Source organism: Fusarium oxysporum, chromosome IV, assembly GCF_013085055.1.
Source record: "Fusarium oxysporum Fo47 chromosome IV, complete sequence".
NCBI classification, from domain to species: domain Eukaryota; kingdom Fungi; phylum Ascomycota; class Sordariomycetes; order Hypocreales; family Nectriaceae; genus Fusarium; species Fusarium oxysporum.
Window position 1 is genome coordinate 2,434,630 of NC_072843.1, and position 15,620 is coordinate 2,450,249.

General features: G+C 49.2%; 8 protein-coding genes across 8 annotated transcripts; 5 read left to right on the forward strand and 3 right to left on the reverse strand.

Annotated features, from left to right (window-relative positions):
* Positions 1–198: 198 nt before the first annotated feature.
* On the reverse strand, positions 199–1,663 carry FOBCDRAFT_200242 (uncharacterized protein; the record flags this gene model as incomplete). Its single annotated transcript, XM_031179015.2, has 2 exons — positions 199–1,593; positions 1,643–1,663. 2 exons carry the CDS (start codon positions 1,661–1,663, stop codon positions 199–201), a joined length of 1,416 nt encoding a protein of 471 aa, XP_031044902.1.
* A 1,968-nt stretch (positions 1,664–3,631) lies between these two features.
* Positions 3,632–4,401, forward strand: FOBCDRAFT_29981 (uncharacterized protein). Its single transcript, XM_031179014.3, has 2 exons — positions 3,632–3,888; positions 3,938–4,401. The coding sequence occupies exons 1-2, from the start codon at positions 3,694–3,696 to the stop codon at positions 4,358–4,360; spliced, it is 618 nt and encodes a 205-aa protein (XP_031044901.1). The 5' UTR covers positions 3,632–3,693; the 3' UTR covers positions 4,361–4,401.
* On the reverse strand, positions 4,402–5,453 carry FOBCDRAFT_29984 (tetrapyrrole methylase). The gene is made up of 3 exons (XM_031179013.3): positions 5,267–5,453; positions 5,094–5,218; positions 4,402–5,046 (listed from the first exon to the last, which is right to left on the reverse strand). The coding sequence occupies exons 1-3, from the start codon at positions 5,399–5,401 to the stop codon at positions 4,443–4,445; spliced, it is 864 nt and encodes a 287-aa protein (XP_031044900.1). The 5' UTR covers positions 5,402–5,453; the 3' UTR covers positions 4,402–4,442.
* A 407-nt stretch (positions 5,454–5,860) lies between these two features.
* FOBCDRAFT_221021 (uncharacterized protein) lies at positions 5,861–6,791 on the forward strand. Its single transcript, XM_031179012.3, has one exon. The coding sequence runs from the start codon at positions 5,898–5,900 to the stop codon at positions 6,609–6,611; it is 714 nt and encodes a 237-aa protein (XP_031044899.1). The 5' UTR covers positions 5,861–5,897; the 3' UTR covers positions 6,612–6,791.
* A 197-nt stretch (positions 6,792–6,988) lies between these two features.
* On the forward strand, positions 6,989–7,906 carry FOBCDRAFT_29988 (ubiquitin-conjugating enzyme/RWD-like protein). Its single transcript, XM_031179011.3, has 2 exons — positions 6,989–7,286; positions 7,353–7,906. The coding sequence occupies exons 1-2, from the start codon at positions 7,121–7,123 to the stop codon at positions 7,715–7,717; spliced, it is 531 nt and encodes a 176-aa protein (XP_031044898.1). The 5' UTR covers positions 6,989–7,120; the 3' UTR covers positions 7,718–7,906.
* Positions 7,907–7,952: 46 nt separating this feature from the next.
* FOBCDRAFT_291893 (glycosyl transferases group 1-domain-containing protein) lies at positions 7,953–9,561 on the reverse strand (the record flags this gene model as incomplete). The annotated part of the gene is made up of 3 exons (XM_031179010.3): positions 9,221–9,561; positions 8,971–9,164; positions 7,953–8,909 (listed from the first exon to the last, which is right to left on the reverse strand). The coding sequence occupies exons 1-3, from the start codon at positions 9,456–9,458 to the stop codon at positions 7,953–7,955; spliced, it is 1,389 nt and encodes a 462-aa protein (XP_031044897.2). The 5' UTR covers positions 9,459–9,561.
* A 1,463-nt stretch (positions 9,562–11,024) lies between these two features.
* On the forward strand, positions 11,025–12,786 carry FOBCDRAFT_131337 (cation efflux family-domain-containing protein; the record flags this gene model as incomplete). The annotated part of the gene is made up of 3 exons (XM_059607883.1): positions 11,025–11,683; positions 11,729–11,959; positions 12,012–12,786. 3 exons carry the CDS (start codon positions 11,025–11,027, stop codon positions 12,784–12,786), a joined length of 1,665 nt encoding a protein of 554 aa, XP_059464682.1.
* Positions 12,787–13,898: 1,112 nt separating this feature from the next.
* Positions 13,899–15,568, forward strand: FOBCDRAFT_180980 (mitochondrial carrier domain-containing protein). The gene is made up of 2 exons (XM_031179008.3): positions 13,899–14,515; positions 14,567–15,568. Exons 1-2 carry the CDS (start codon positions 14,176–14,178, stop codon positions 15,235–15,237), a joined length of 1,011 nt encoding a protein of 336 aa, XP_031044895.1. The 5' UTR covers positions 13,899–14,175; the 3' UTR covers positions 15,238–15,568.
* The last annotated feature ends 52 nt before the right edge of the window (positions 15,569–15,620 follow it).

Sequence of the window (15,620 nt, forward strand, 5' to 3'; positions counted from 1 at the left end):
ATTCCCATCACGCTAATTCCCCATATCATTTTGTTCCTTAGACTCCATTCTTCAGTTTGGTAAAAAAAAAACATTAGCATCCTCATCGCTTGTAGGGGTATCTAAGCATGTTCGGACATAAACATATAATTCGCAACAATCCCATCGTCGATTCCCCATTTTCAACGCCAATGTCCCATAGTATAATTATACTGATTCTCAGTCAGCAAGGTCTTCATCCACTAGAATCTCCAGGAAGGACGAGCCTGGGTGGGATTCTCCGCAACAGGGGCAGATACCCTCCTCGTCGCTGTCCCAATCGACATCGCTAATCTCGTATCCACTAGAGCGAGAAAACTGGACCCAATCCCGCTTCTCCATGTCTCTAGAGACCGGCACTCGTTTCCATATGACGGATTCTTCGTCGCGGTTTGAAGTTGGGTGGCCCTCTTCAGTCGGGGCAGGAGGCAAAGCGCCAAGCCTGACATGGCTGTGGGAGTGGCCATGAACAGTATCCGAATCGTTTTCACTGTCTTCGTCGTCGTCATCCTTGGGCTTCCACGCCCGAATCACCCGAGCACACCATTTCTTGCCAGAGAGAGGTTGGAGATGCCTAGAGTGAGCCATATAGGAAGCCGGGCCATCAAGATACAAACCTTCGTCTTTGAGCATGCCGCTCATTTCGGCAGATGCCTTCATTCCAGTATCATCAAATGGCATACCCGTGACTTGGAGTTCATTCAGGGTGCAGCCGAGTTCATGAGAGCAAATATCATGAAGTTCGGATCCGGAGAAGGGGAGAAGAGTGTCGGAGAAATTCACCAGGTCAAGGCGCAGAGACACAAGAGATGGCAGCATTCGTGGTCGTGGCTGCTTCCTGTTTCGGTAAATCGGATCGAAGGGTGCACGAAGCCCCTCGAGAAAGTCGACAATCTGGTTCCAAGTGTAGCACCGGAAGCCACCACGAATGAGAGGAGACTCGGTTGGGCGTTGCTGAACTTTCAAGACGTGGTCCTTCTTTAAATCGCCATGATAACAGCGGTCCAGTTTGTGTCGGCGACAAGGCTGATCGTCATAGTATCGTGCAATAACACGAAAGGTGATATGGGTGATACCTTGACGAAATTTGACGGGAAGCTCGGCAAAGGTACGAACAGCTTGAGGAGTTGTGAAAGTAAAGTTGTTCGACTCCCACAGGTATCGAGTACCTTCGACGTGAAGAGCTCTGCAGGTAGCCAGGAAATTAATCGCAATCTGGTTGCCTCGCGTTTTCTCTTTGTCAGACATGTTCTCAGGTGTAAGGGGGGACAGAGGATCGACAATTGGGAAAGGAGATTTCATAGCGAACTTCAGAATACGAAGAATGACTTCCATAGGAAGGTAGGGGTGACCAAGCTCCTGAGCGGTCATAGAAGATCGGGTCTTGCGCTTCAAAGGATTGTGTTGATTCATATGGCTCAGAGCGACGGAAGACCAGGAAATGCCATTTTCGCGTAGAATACGCTTAAGTTTCATGTTCTCTTCGGTAAGAGACTGATTTGCACGGCGGAGAGGATGGTTAAAGGCAGCCTTAGCCTGGTCTTCCTTGTCCCTGCATTCCCATGGGTAAGCCGTCTGTAACTTGTCAGCCAGCTCCAAGGATGAACATCTTTGAGATACTAACCGCGGGGGTGTTTGATGTCATGGTCACGTTTGGAAAGATAGTTGACGTATGCGGATGGCTAATTGTATGAACAGCGTCGCATAAACGATCGCAGAACGATCACAACTTCCAGTCAGCGAGAGTGGACGACTAACAAATATGTTGATTCGAAGTGAACTGAAGATGTCGCGAGCTTAGCCGGAAACTAAGACCACAAATGGGTGGGATGGTCTTCTACAGTCGATGGCAATGGAAAGGGTAGAGTAGAATAAAGTGTGGAACAAGGTGAAGTATTTAGCCAGACGACCTGGATAGAGAACAGAATACAGAAGTAGGTAGGCTGCAATCCTGTTGCGCTGGCACTGAATTAAGTGTTTGTCTCTTTTGCTGTGATGCGGTCTGGGAAACGAGGAGAGTAGGGTAGTCAAGTGATTGAAGAGTGGAAAGGGCACAACCGGCTAGGGAAATGCTATCCGCTTGTCTCCCGATGGATCTGCGAATTGCAGCTGACAATAGCAAAGGCGCGACGCCTCTAGTGTCTATTTGTGCTGGCTTGTTGAATGCAGAATTGTCTGGGATGGAGGAAGATGAGGGCTGGTGTTGCACGGGAAGTGCGTAGGGAAGTCGCTGGTCGGTATGTTCTTACCTGAGGTTGCTTAAGCCAGGTGGAGTGGAGTCCCGTCCCTAAAGTCTGCTGTTTCTTGTGTGACGTTGCAGGCTCGGATTAAGGAAGGCACCATTTGCAACACATAATTAATAAGGCAAGGACCGCCGGGCGAGTGCTGCCCGTCGCACTTGCCTTTGCCGCTCGCCGACTGAAATTTCCCAAAAGTGGCAGCCCATGCGATCGAGATCTCCGAAGGTCCACAGAGGGAGTTTATTATAGACGGAGACAAAACATCCGGGAATCTTAAGGCAATAACAGTGTCTTCTGGCGTCATCAAACATTGCCCATCATTTGGAATTAGGAAAGCACTGCGGCCAAGTAGCAACATCCTAATCTTACAGTGGTGTAAACCGCTCACTCAACTGACATTAAGCTGAATGGGCGCCATAACAGAAAATGTAGCTGCGGATGGAGCAAAGCTCCTTTTCGAGCTTCCTATCGGAAGTCTTTAGAACAAACAGATAGCCTATAGCATTTTGGGCTGTGTAGTACAAGGGTTGCTATGCTATTCCTTGACGAAGATCGTGCTAGGGTAGAACGATCATTGTTTAACGACTGTAGTTATGAATACCAAGAGACAACATCTTGGAATTACGAGTTTCATTGGTCACATTATCCCTCGCGTCCTCTCTGAAGATATCCCTAAAATTATTCAGGATCTCGTAGTGATCCATAGGCAAACATATTCAGTAAGGTAAGGGCTCACACTGGCAAGAGTTTCCTACTTATAACCAAAACCATATTCAATCCAATGCAAGCTCCCTTGAACAAGCATTGTGTATTGAGCGGAGCGGGTCTCTGTATAACGGTATTGGCCAACCTGCATTGAACGGAATATGGCACAATGGAAAGACTCGTTTCCTCTGGCTCCTCGGCACTTAGATAAATAAGGTAGGTAGGTATCTCGGTAGCCTCGAGTTAATATTGGACTGATTTGGCCAGGGCTGGCCATGAGATGCTGGCTCCCATTATCAAGGAGGCGGGTTAAATAGAAGCAATAAAAGCCCATTAAGACTGAGACGTAGACGTTGTGCCCGATCCCCAAACCATCTTACTGAAATCCAATGTAGTCCTTGATTGGTAGAATGACGCGAGGCTTGTTGTCACCATAGCTTCATGCCTCCGTGCAGCAGCCCATCATGGGCGCTGACGTCACCATTATTATTGTTCGATCTCAAACACCCCGCTGCGATTGCCCTACATGTCAACTGAACATCGATGATGAAATGCATACGATTGTGACATGATGGCTTGCATGCTATGATGCGTAAGCAATAGCTTGTTTGCGGGGAGGTATATAAATCTGCTGGGGAAGCTTCAGCTTTTGGGCTTGAGCTCTGATGTTATCTTCAAACATCAACATCAACAACACAAAACACTCCCACCACATACCAAACTAAGCAAAATGTCTTTCTCTAACGCAAACACTGGCGATGCCCCTGCCGATCCTTACAAGAAGGCCAACGCCGAGGAGGTTCCCCTCCAGACCAAGATTGAGGATCTCGTCCACTTCATCACCAAGGAGAAGTTTGGCATGATGACCACCCGGGGCTCAGGCTCTGGTAACCTTGTATCTCGCTGCATGGCGCTGGCTGCCACAGTATGTGTGCCTTTCATTGGAATTGAAACTCTATCTGACCTTATTGTAGGAGACTGGAGGTATCGACCTTCTCTTCCACACCAACACGGAGTCTGGCAAGACCGACGACCTCGATGCTGACCCTCACGTCAACGTTTCTTTCATCAACGCCTCCGGAGAGTGGGCTTCCATTGCTGGCAATGCTAGTATTAGCACAGATCGAAGTCTTGTTTCCAAGCACTACAGCCCTACACTCAAGGCTTGGCTTGGTGATCTCGGTGACGGCGTCCATGATGGCTCCGAGAATGATCCTCGTATCGGAATCATCCGCGTCAAGACAGTATCGGTCACCTATTCGCTCGTTTCCAAGAACCTGCTGAGCCGCGCTGCCGACATTGCTTCCAGCGCCGTCACTGGCAAGCCTGCTTCGCCCAACACATTGAGGGAGATTTCGGAAGGGGATGTGCGATCTTGGCGCGCTTCGCGAGAGTAATGTTCTGAATAATGCAAATCTCGCTTGTACGATAGGACTTTTATCAAAGGCGATACGAATTCATGACAATATTAGCAACCATTCACAGCTGCTTTCCGTACTCAGCTTTCCATAGCCTATCCCACTTCTCCTTATCAACCGCAAACTGTCGTACGTAGTCGAGCTCCAGCTCGTGTGTTCTTCGACCAAGGAGGACGAGACTGTGAAGAGGAGGCCCTAGTTCCTCGTCGGTAGAGCAAAGCTCCTCCAAAGTACCAGCCACGAACTTCTCCGTCTTACCTCCGACGCGAGCAGCGCCAATGGCCAGACTGTCCTTGGTATAGACACCCTCCTTACGCTCATCCTCAATCTCTAGCATCTGTTGTGCACACTGGCCGACAGTCATGTAGCGAGGAGGCTCATAAACCAGACGACCTCGGGCCATATTCTCGAGACTCTGCTCCTTAACCTTGATATCTACCAAGACTAGCGTGTGTAAACCGATTTGACGGTTCTCCTTTATCCGATCGTAGAAAGATGCGGGCTTCCATGTATCAGTGAAGAAAACCATGGACACGGTTTGTCCAAAGTTGTAGAGCTGCAGACCGCATGCGCCGATCCCGGACATGATGGAGGCGTTGGGAACGGTTCGGACAGGGATTTCGAGTTCCCGCGCACGTAGAACGAGGTCCGTATGAGTAGTGGCACTATGATGTATCAGTATACAGCTGTAAGTTGGATCACTAGATCATACCCGAAGGGATCTCCAACAACAAGGAATGCAACATCTTCGTTCTGCGCATTTCGGAGAATCTCGTCGCTGTTTGACTCAACCATCTCACGGTCAGCTACAGTGATGGATCGTCCATAGTACGATTCCTAGTATAATTAGCATTGGCTCTTGGGTTAGGGAATGGTTGCATGTACCAAGACAGATTGCTCGACAAGCAAAATGCTAGTATAAGCCTCCAGATAGACCCTGGAGGCTTTCTTGACGACCTCAAGGCCCTTGACAGTAATATCTGTCTCGTCAGAGAGACCAAGTCCTACGAGGTACAACATTGTGATCCTTCTACGTCTGATTATCGCAGTAGTATTTCGTGGTGAAAAATTGTCCCTAGGTCGCGACTCAAAAAAAAGAGATGCCCCGCGGCGGGGTATTATTAGCGCTTTCTATCTGTGACCTCATGCCAAGCACCCCTGTCGCTCTAAAGTAATTATGGCCCGGGATAAATCGCACGGGTGCGAGTCATGTTTAGCACCAGGACGATGTTGCGGTTTCGACGAAGTGCAAGACCAAGTATATTCTTATAGACCCAATGCCAAGTTTTCATCTGCGGTGAGAGCATGCCAGAGATGGATTACAGCTCGTAATGGGGACGCAAGAACCGAAATTGCATTTTAAGACCGTGTTTTTGAGTTAGATGGTGTTTTCTTGTGAGTCTCTTTTTGGCTAGACCTGGTATAAATTCTACCACTATGATCGCGTCCCAACTTTTAGCATCCATGATCAGTCTAGAACCTATACGCTTTCCTCTTCACATATTGATATAACCCAATGTCCGACTCCAAGAAAGGCGCCTATGGTGGCGCGCCATCAGGCGATACTGATTTTCGAAAGACCTATGATCTCGACGAATACGCTGCCAAAGCCAATGAACGCGAGGCAAAAGAAAAAGAAGAGGCCAAGGCGCGTTATGAAGCCAAGCTTGCAGGCAAGAAATACCACAAGCCTTTAACAGGCGACGAAACATACACATCAGCACGCCGAAATGTTATAGACCTCACACAACAAATCGGAAAAACGCAGCTTGTCCCCGGAGGTGCAGGCGTCGGAAAGCGTGGCCGTGGAGCTGGTTTCTACTGTGAGCCTTGCGATCTCACGTTCAAAGACAACAAGCAATACATCGAGCATCTCAACACACCACAGCACTTGATAAATACGGGCCAAACGACTGAAGTCAAGCGCGCGACGGCAGAGGAAGTCCACGAACGTATTGAGTACTACATCCGACGGCGAGACGAGCTGGAGAAGGAGAAGCAGACTAGCCTACACGAACGACTACAGCTGCGAGAAGAAGAGGCTGAGAAAGAAGCCGAAGAGCGGAGGAAGAAGAGAAGAGAGGATAATGAAAGGAGGAGGATCAAGAAGGAGGAGGAGGCAAGGGTGAAGATGGAATATGGAGAGGACGTTCGTGTTGATGGCGAACATGACGAAGACGATATGATGGCAGCAATGGGCTTTACTGGATTTGGGACGTCGAAGAAGTGATGGATATCTAAGTCGTTTAATGATACCCCGCGTTCAACCTGGTTTTATATGAAAAGTTTAGTCGAATGGGTGTACAACAGCCAAGAATGAAACAGATGGTTGGAGATATCACAACAATACAGAGGTCGGTGTGAGTGAAGTCAACACTCTGAGATAATAGTGCCAAGCAAGATGAAACAGCATGCATATTCCAAGCGCAACTCATTTCTTCCATGACTCAATAGATGCAAATCAAAGCATCCAATGTCCTTACTTTGCCTTGTCGAATGGATCCATACTCATGTTCATGGAAACCGTGAGGCGGGGCCGTTTTCCAGTTAGAGCCCAACGAGTCCCCCACCATCCGCCGCCACCAGGATATCCTACCTAGGTACCTAGTAATGGATCACACCTCTGCAGACTGATCTTGCATTAGACATATACAACCTCACCAGCTTCTACTGACACTTCAATCCTTCTTCCAAGTGCCAAGCTAGAACCCTCATAAGCGCCTCGTCCACAAAGACATCATGGCCGCTAGTTCTGCTCCAGCAGCTTCGTTGCTCAAGCGACAACTCAAAGAGATGCAGGCTGGCAAGGATATTCCAGGCATCTCATGTGGCCTCGTAAACGATAACAACATCTTTGAGTGGGAGGTGATGCTCATGATTAGCGACGACTGCAAATACTACGGCGGTACGACCAGAACCTAAGCTCGCTTCCCCCTCATGACTTTTGACATACGCTGACCTCGACTTCTAGGAGGCAACTTCCGGGCTCGTCTATCCTTTCCGTCGAGTTACCCTCACATGCCACCTTCACTCACATTTCAAGACCCCATTCCTTTCCATCCGAATATCTACGAAAACGGCAAGCTCTGCATTTCTATCCTCCATCCTCCCGAGGAAGACGAGTATGGTTACGAAGCAGCCTCTGAACGCTGGAGCCCTGTCCAGACACCCGAAACTATTCTTCTCAGCACCATCAGTCTTTTCCACAGCCCCAACGACGAGAGCCCTGCCAATGTGGAGGCTGCACGTATGTTCCGCGAGGAGAGGGAGGGCAAGAACAAGGACTTCCGAAGACGCTGCAGAAAGTGCGTGAGGGAGAGCTTGGGAGAGGATTAGATGCAGCTATTCTCTATATATGTGGCTATCATGGGAGTGCGAAGCATATGTGGGTTGGCGTTAGGTGGTTGGGAACGCCTTGCGAACGATCACCAGCGTTCAAGTGGTGTCATGGAGCCTTGGGCGTATTTTATATCAGTGTTGAACCATCAGTGAAATAGTGACCCTTCTTATCGTTGCACAGGAAACATTACGATGGTTTTTCGTCGTTAATTTCATTCTTGAGTTGCAATATCTAAATGCTCTCTTCACCAACAAGCCCAATGACTTTGCCAACTACGCGGTCCCATTCCTGATCCCACCTCAGAGAGCCTTCACTAACTGCACCCTTCTTCAAACGAGCCAACTCCTCTTGTCCAGAAAAGCTCAGAAGTCTCGCGAGAATCTCCGCCAATTCTGATGAAGTTTCGAAACCACAGCCATTTTGACCTTCCTTGACAAGCTCGCTGAAGCTCTCAAAAGCCGAGTATGCTGCGACAGGGAGACCAGCACCAAACATGTCCACCACCTTCATGGGAAGATCAACGCCCGAGCTGGACTTATGCAGCGAGATGCCAAGGTCTGCCGAAGCAAGAAGTGAAGCATAGTCCCTCGTAGAAAGCCACGCTGTTATGATACGAACGCCAGGCAGTTTACCCCCCTCCTGAAGTGTCTTGATTTTTTCAAGATAGAGTTCTTTTTGCGGACCCTTACCAGTAATTATAGCTAGGATGGGCGAGGCCTCGGCAGAACTGGCATAGGAGACGAGAGCATCCAGGAGCAGACCAAAGTCCTCGTCTGGCGTCCAGGAAGTGCTACTCACGATAAGCCGTACTGCTCCATCGACAATATCCTTGGCAATGTCTTTAGTCTCTGCAAGTCGAGACAAAAAGGCCAGACGTTTTGCAGTAGAGAGAATAGGTTGGAACACTTGAGCAGGTCGGTCATGAAGTGTGAGGACAGAACGCTTCAGGTTGAAAGGCTTCTCCTTGAGCTGGCGGGCCATAGCATCGGTGACAGAAAGGTTGATATCTCCCAGATAGCGTCCGAAGCCGGTTTCATACCAACGGTACACAGGAACCAATGGCTTAACATACCACTTCCCTTGCGCCAGAATGGTGTAGCCATAATTATGCCAGTCCACTACAAGCTTACTGCCTCGTAGGAAGGAAACCAAGAGTGCAACATGAAAAGTTGGAATTGAGGGAGGGTTCTTGGGGGGGCTGTTAGCTATCGTGAAGCTAAGAAGAGCCGCGAGTATCATATTAACTTACTTGAATGATGATCCATTTTGCAGCAGGAGCATCGTACATCAAGGTACTGAACAAGCCCCAGAACTGCCATAAAACCTTGAGAGGAATGTTGAGAAAGAAGGGCAATGTTCCCCATTGAAGGACCTCAGGTTGTGGTGGGAGTGCATACATAGTGACGCGAGGATTCCCGATGAGATCGGGATGTCTTGAGGTTTCTACCCAGTGTTAGCCTGTGCACATAACTCACGATATTCAGGTGATAGAATAATACCTTTGTAGCCCACGATATCGACATTGCGACCATGTTTGGCAACACTCAAAGCATGATATTGCATGCGAGGACTGCGCCCGACGTCGCCGACGACAAGAATCTGAATATGATCATCTTCAGCTTTCTGAGATGGCTGATAGCGAGTAGGAATAAGGATCGCAAGACCACGTATCAGCCATACCAGGAAGACACAGCTGAGAGCGCCAGCAATAACGGAAACAATAAAAGCGGCTGACATAATAATAAAGGAATGAATCGGCAATCATAACATGGCGTCGAGGCTAATATGAATCCTTTTGGTGGTGCCCGCGCAACCAGTTATGGGCGTTGTTGGAGTTGTGTTGGCCGAGGCCAAGGCCACCTTGCACTCACTGGTCAAATAGATTCGAGGTTCCACAGGCCAGGACGCACAGGTACCGACGGTAAGAAAGACAAGGCGAGATAGCAAAACAAAGCGATCTCGATTGAAGCTGATCCTAGAAGACGATCAAACATAGAGATCAATAAATATTATGTTGACGCATAAGGTAAGGGAGAGTTGATGGGGCAAAAAGGTGTCCTACTGTGGAATAACGAAAAGGCTTTATGAATCATTCCACTCTCAAACTTTCAGGACGCATCACCAACCGCTCTCATCTAACTTCAATCCAAAACAACAAATGTAAACTTCTTATGCTGCAGTGGAGGGAATATGCAGTATAACAAGCAACAAATCCGCCTCAATTACTGTGATGATTGTCATAGCTTATGTCTCTCTGCCAAGCAAAGCAATCTAGGTGATGCAAGCAAACATCCAATATCTTTAGGACCTGATCAATTTTGCCTACTATGTACCTTAGTGCTAGGTAGTTGATAAGAATACCACAAATCACCTAGCTGTAGTTTTTGTTAACTAGAGTTGCCCAGCCTACTTGCGCTCATACTTTCTGGCTGGGTGTACATATACTGCAAAGCATACAGACGGGCAACGGGAGATTATCAAACCTCATCTCAAGATGAAGTCCAGGGGTTGAGATGCAACTCTGCTGCGGGGTGTGATAGCATTAGGCCTAAAAAGCGAGCTAGAGCATCAAATGCACTAACTCTTAGCGGAAAAGTAACCGCATGCAGGGGGGAACGCCAAACTTTCCAGCGCTCAGCCAGTCAAAACTGACCCTCCCCTAGCAATCCCCGGCCAAACGACAGGGCCATGAGGGCCAATCCATGATGTATCAGAGGATCAGGAAGGAGCAAACCCAGATCAACAATCAAGTGACTTCAAAATGGTATCAAGACTTGGCGAACAGAACAACCTTAGCAACTCTTTCACCGACTTAAGACCACATCTTCAGCAGGATCAAATCGCTCAACTCTAATCCACTGATCGAGTCGTTAACTTTCCCTCTCTCAGCTGTTTCCATCTTGGGTCTTGATCCTCTTGGCTCCCCGTCGATCGCTGCTCATTCGGGTTGTCACTTTTAGCTCCACGTGCTGGAGTCTCCTATCTCTAGTCCGCCACAACCACCACGGCTCTTCACGCCTCCCGCGTCTACTCTGAAAAGGATTCTAGGCGTCCCACGATCTCTGTTTCTCTTGTCTTTCTGTATCCGATACCGTACAGCTGCTTGCGACGCGCCCGTTTCACAAATTCAATTTTACACTCGACTGATGACGTTGCGATTGGCCCTAGGGGAGGTGTAAGGACTCTTTGAAATCGCCAATACTTGCGCCGATATCCGATCACCGCCCTCATTGAGCGTCTCCGTGACATAGTTCAGGACCGAACTCTTGACTTAAGCACCCATCCCGAGTTCTATAAATTAACATGGCGTCCTCATACGCCCTTCCGACCTCCTCTCTGCCGCATGCGCATCAGAACCATATGCATTCACACACACGAAGTCATTCTCAATCGTCGTTGAACAACCTTAGACGACAATCGACTTTCTCCAACGGGAGCCTTCCATCAGTACCCGACGAAGACCATAACCACGATGTTAGCCATGATCATGCGGATGGAAACGGAAACCATTCTGCACACTCACACAATCCGAGCATCCACAAGCATGGACACAGACGCTCCCGCATGTCCAACACAAGCGCAACCATTGCCCGCGAGAAACTCCCTCCAGCACCATTAAACACCTTAGAGGGTTGGACAGAAGAGAGGACACCAGGAGGCAAGAGCATACTTACACCAGGTCCCGAATCGGCCAATATGACTTATTCCCCTCCGGAATTTCCTCACGACCATCATGACCACCACCATCACGATCATTCCCACGACCATTCGCATTCCCACGACCACTCACATAGTCATGACCATAGCAATCATTATGGACATGATCATGGCCATCCGCATGATGATGACAAGGGCAAAAGATCATTATTCACCCGGATGATTCTGCCGTATACAACAAGATTTCCCATTTTGAATGCGATCTTAATTGAGAAGGATTCCAGGCGCATTTTTTACTTTATGGCGTAAGCGAAACCACATAATTTACCTGGAATGTTTGGTTAATTCAGATCTCCGTCTAGACTCAACTTTTCGTTCATGGCTGTACAGGCGTTTTACGGCTACGTCACAGATTCGCTTGGTTTACTGAGCGACAGTATCCATATGTTCTTTGATTGCGTGGCGCTCATGGTGGGCTTGTTGGCTGCTGTATTGAGCAAATGGCCGCGAAGCCAGAGATTTCCTTATGGCTTCGGCAAGATTGAGACATTGAGTGGATTCGCCAACGGTATCTTGTTGATGTAAGTAACTTTCGGCACATCTGCAGGTCCGATATTAACTTATTGGGTGTAGGCTACTCAGTGTCGAAATTGCCTTTGAGGCTTTTGAACGGTTGTGGGAGGGAACTCAAACAAAGCGATTGGGCGAGCTCTTTATTGTGAGCACTTTGGGTCTTCTTGTTAACCTGGTTGGAATGATGGCATTCGGTCACCACCACCACCACGGACACGATCATGGACATGACCATGGGCATTCTCACAGCCATGATCATGGTCATAACCATGGCCATGACCACGGCCACGGCCACGGCCACGACAACGAGAATATGCACGGCATTTACTTGCATATCCTTGCCGATACCTTGGGTAGTGTGTCGGTTATTGTATCGACAATATTGACGAGCTTTTGGGGATGGGCCGGATGGGATCCGTTGGCGTCATGCTTTATTGCTGTTCTGATCTTTCTCTCATCCAAGCCGCTAGTATACTCGTCAGCAAAACGGCTGCTACTCAGCATCCCGGAGGATACAGAGTACAATCTTCGAAACAGCTTAGGCGGTATTCTGAACCAAAGAGGAGTAGTAGGCTATTCGTCGCCAAAGTTTTGGAGGGATGATCACAGCGCTAGCCCTAGTGGTGGGAAGTTATTGGGCGTTGTTCACGTAGTGGCAGCAAGGGGAGCTCCGTTGGAAGACGTCCGGGATCGAGTTCGCGAATATCTCTTGAGAGAAGGGGCAGACGTTGTGGTGCAAGTTGAACGAGAAGGAGACAACAGCTGTTGGTGCAGTAGGCGAGGAATTCCAGCACCACCAGCAACACCCACATTGGCATCAGCGAAGGCATTCTAGAAGTGGAGTTTCAAGTTGGGATAAACATTGTGAAAGAGGTGGGAATGTACAACGAAGGGGAGAAGCATTGTCGCGAGACGAAGTGTACGACTTGCTTGTATCAAAGAAGGACAGATGTTTGTCGATTTATTTGCTGAAGGATATTACGTTGGAATAACGGTAGCCGGCAGAGAGCAGAGACTGGTAAATGGGTCAACACCGTTGCCAGTTGGGTTGTCTTGGTGTTCTCTGGCTATGTATTCCTGGAGTTGGCCAACAAGGTCATTCATGGGGCACGTGGAGGATCACATGTATCATTATAATAGGTTTTACTTGGATTCTCGTCATGGAGACAGAAACTTTAGAGTAGAGGGGTGAGACAGGTGTATATCCAGCAATAGAACAGGCTTCAATCACTATTTACCAAAATCTTGCTTGTTATATCTGTAGCTCGTGATCAGGCTATGCAGGCTGTGCCAGTGAAGGTATATCTGAGACAGAATTGCAGTTTGCATGTGATAGTCAGATGCGGGAGATGGGGACTGTGGGGCTCTTCTCCAACTGAAAGAGCCTAATCTGACCTGAAGATCTGGTGTGTGACCTCACTTGACCTCATTTGAGCCCTAGATGCAGAGCCCCTAATCCCGACTCAATTCCGTCTGCCCGGGCTGTTGTAGCAGTGTAACCGCATGCTCTGCAGCCCGCTCACTGCATTGTAACTGACATCAGCTTCCAGAGCAATGATATGCCGGCCTCTAGTACCCCACGAAACTCGGTCCTTTTCCATGTGGGGAAGACAGAGACTCATGATGCACCCCGCGAGCCGAAGCCGAGGCAACAAAAAACGAACAGAGCCGGGACCGGGGCTCGGGGATCGGGGGTGAGTGAGAGATCATTGCCCCGGAAGACCGAGGGGAGTTGGAGAATTAGTTTTACTAGCTGTAGTACTACCCAGTGAAACAATTGGTAATTATTATTTAGCTGTAGACTGGATAATTAAGCAAGGGATGCACTTGGGCGTGAAGCTCCATGGCAGAACCTCAGGTCAAGCTCGTACCAATCGAGTAGAAGCTTGGAAGATACGCCTGTGACGTGCCCGATCAGATCTTAGTTGATATACTCTCACCATTTCCCTCTCCCTTTGTTTACACCTTTTCTTTCTTGTTTTGTATCCCCATAGCTCTCTGTTGTATCAGCTTGACCTTTACTTGACTTGCATCATAAGCTCTTGGTTACAAGCTACACCCTCCCCTCGGCCGAGACCACCCCACACTCTTCTTATCCCACTCCCGTCCTCCACATTCCACATTCCGAGGTTCGTTCTGTCAAAACCCAACATAAACCCTTCCTTTACCTCACCTCTCAGCGCCTCCTCCTTCCCCGTCATCCTCCCCCCCCAAACTCTTCACAATGTCCTCCGCCGATACCCCAGACTCCGCCATCGAGGCCCGTGTCGTAGACAAGCTGAAGACCATCGCGCCCGCTCCTGAACCAAAGGATGACTCCAAGGCCGGCGCATCCTCTGGCCTCGCTCAGCAGCTTCGCGCCTTTGCGGCTGGTGGTTTCGGTGGTCTCTGCGCTGTCGTAGTGGGACATCCTTTCGATCTTGTCAAGGTCCGCCTTCAAACCGCTGAGCGAGGTGTTTACTCCTCTGCCATCGATGTTGTTCGCAAGAGTATTGCTCGTGATGGTCTGCGAAGAGGTCTTTACGCTGGCGTAAGCGCGCCTCTTGTCGGTGTCACACCTATGTGTATGTTATAATCCCTCTCCAACTTCATATGCCGTCAACTGACCTAGCTAGTTGCTGTGTCCTTTTGGGGTTACGACCTCGGCAAGCAAATCGTCCGAGGTGTCAGTGAAGTCCCCGCAGAGGGTCTCACAATCGCCCAGATCTCAACCGCCGGCTTCATCTCCGCCATTCCCATGACCGCCATCACAGCACCCTTCGAGCGCATCAAGGTCATCCTCCAAGTCCAGGGTCAGAAGCAGCTTGCTCCCGGCGAGAAGCCCAAGTATAACGGAGGCGTTGACGTCGTCCGCCAGCTCTACAAGGAGGGCGGTATCCGCAGCGTCTTCCGTGGCAGCGCTGCTACTCTCGCCCGTGACGGCCCCGGTTCTGCTGCCTACTTTGCCGCCTACGAGTACATCAAGCGAAAGATGACACCGATTGATCCCCTCACTGGAAAGCCCAGCGGCCAGCTCAGTCTCAGTGCTATCACATGCGCTGGAGCTGCCGCTGGAGTTGCCATGTGGATACCTGTCTTCCCCATCGATACGGTCAAGTCTCGTCTGCAGACCTCGGAGGGCAACGTCTCCGTTGGTAGCATCGTTCGTGAACTCTACGGAAAGGGTGGTGTCAAGGCATTCTTCCCTGGATTTGGTCCTGCCCTTGCTCGTGCTGTGCCCGCCAACGCTGCTACTTTCCTCGGTGTCGAGCTGGCTCACCAGGCCATGAACAAGGTCTTCGGCTAGATGCTATGCCAAAGAAGTCGAAGAGGTAAAGCGATATAGGCATAGACAAGAAAAGCTTGCTTTCGGATTTTTCAGGGTTTCGATACGGGTTGTTGACCATTGGACAAGGTCACAGCAGATGGATGGCGTTGGTTGCTGGGCATGTCATGAATTGTATTTTCCCATCGGCGGTGGATGCGCATTTCAAGCAGAATTCGAGCGCTGAGCATATCATTTGTTTTACGCACATAGATCATGAGCAGTTAGATCGTGTTGTTGACTTTCTGTTGTGATGGATAGATGAATCAAAACATAATTACACGCATCTGCCAGGTGCTTTACTTAGCTCGCCACGAACAATGACCGAATAAGGTAGTGAAGATGAGAGTTGGTATTCACTTTCT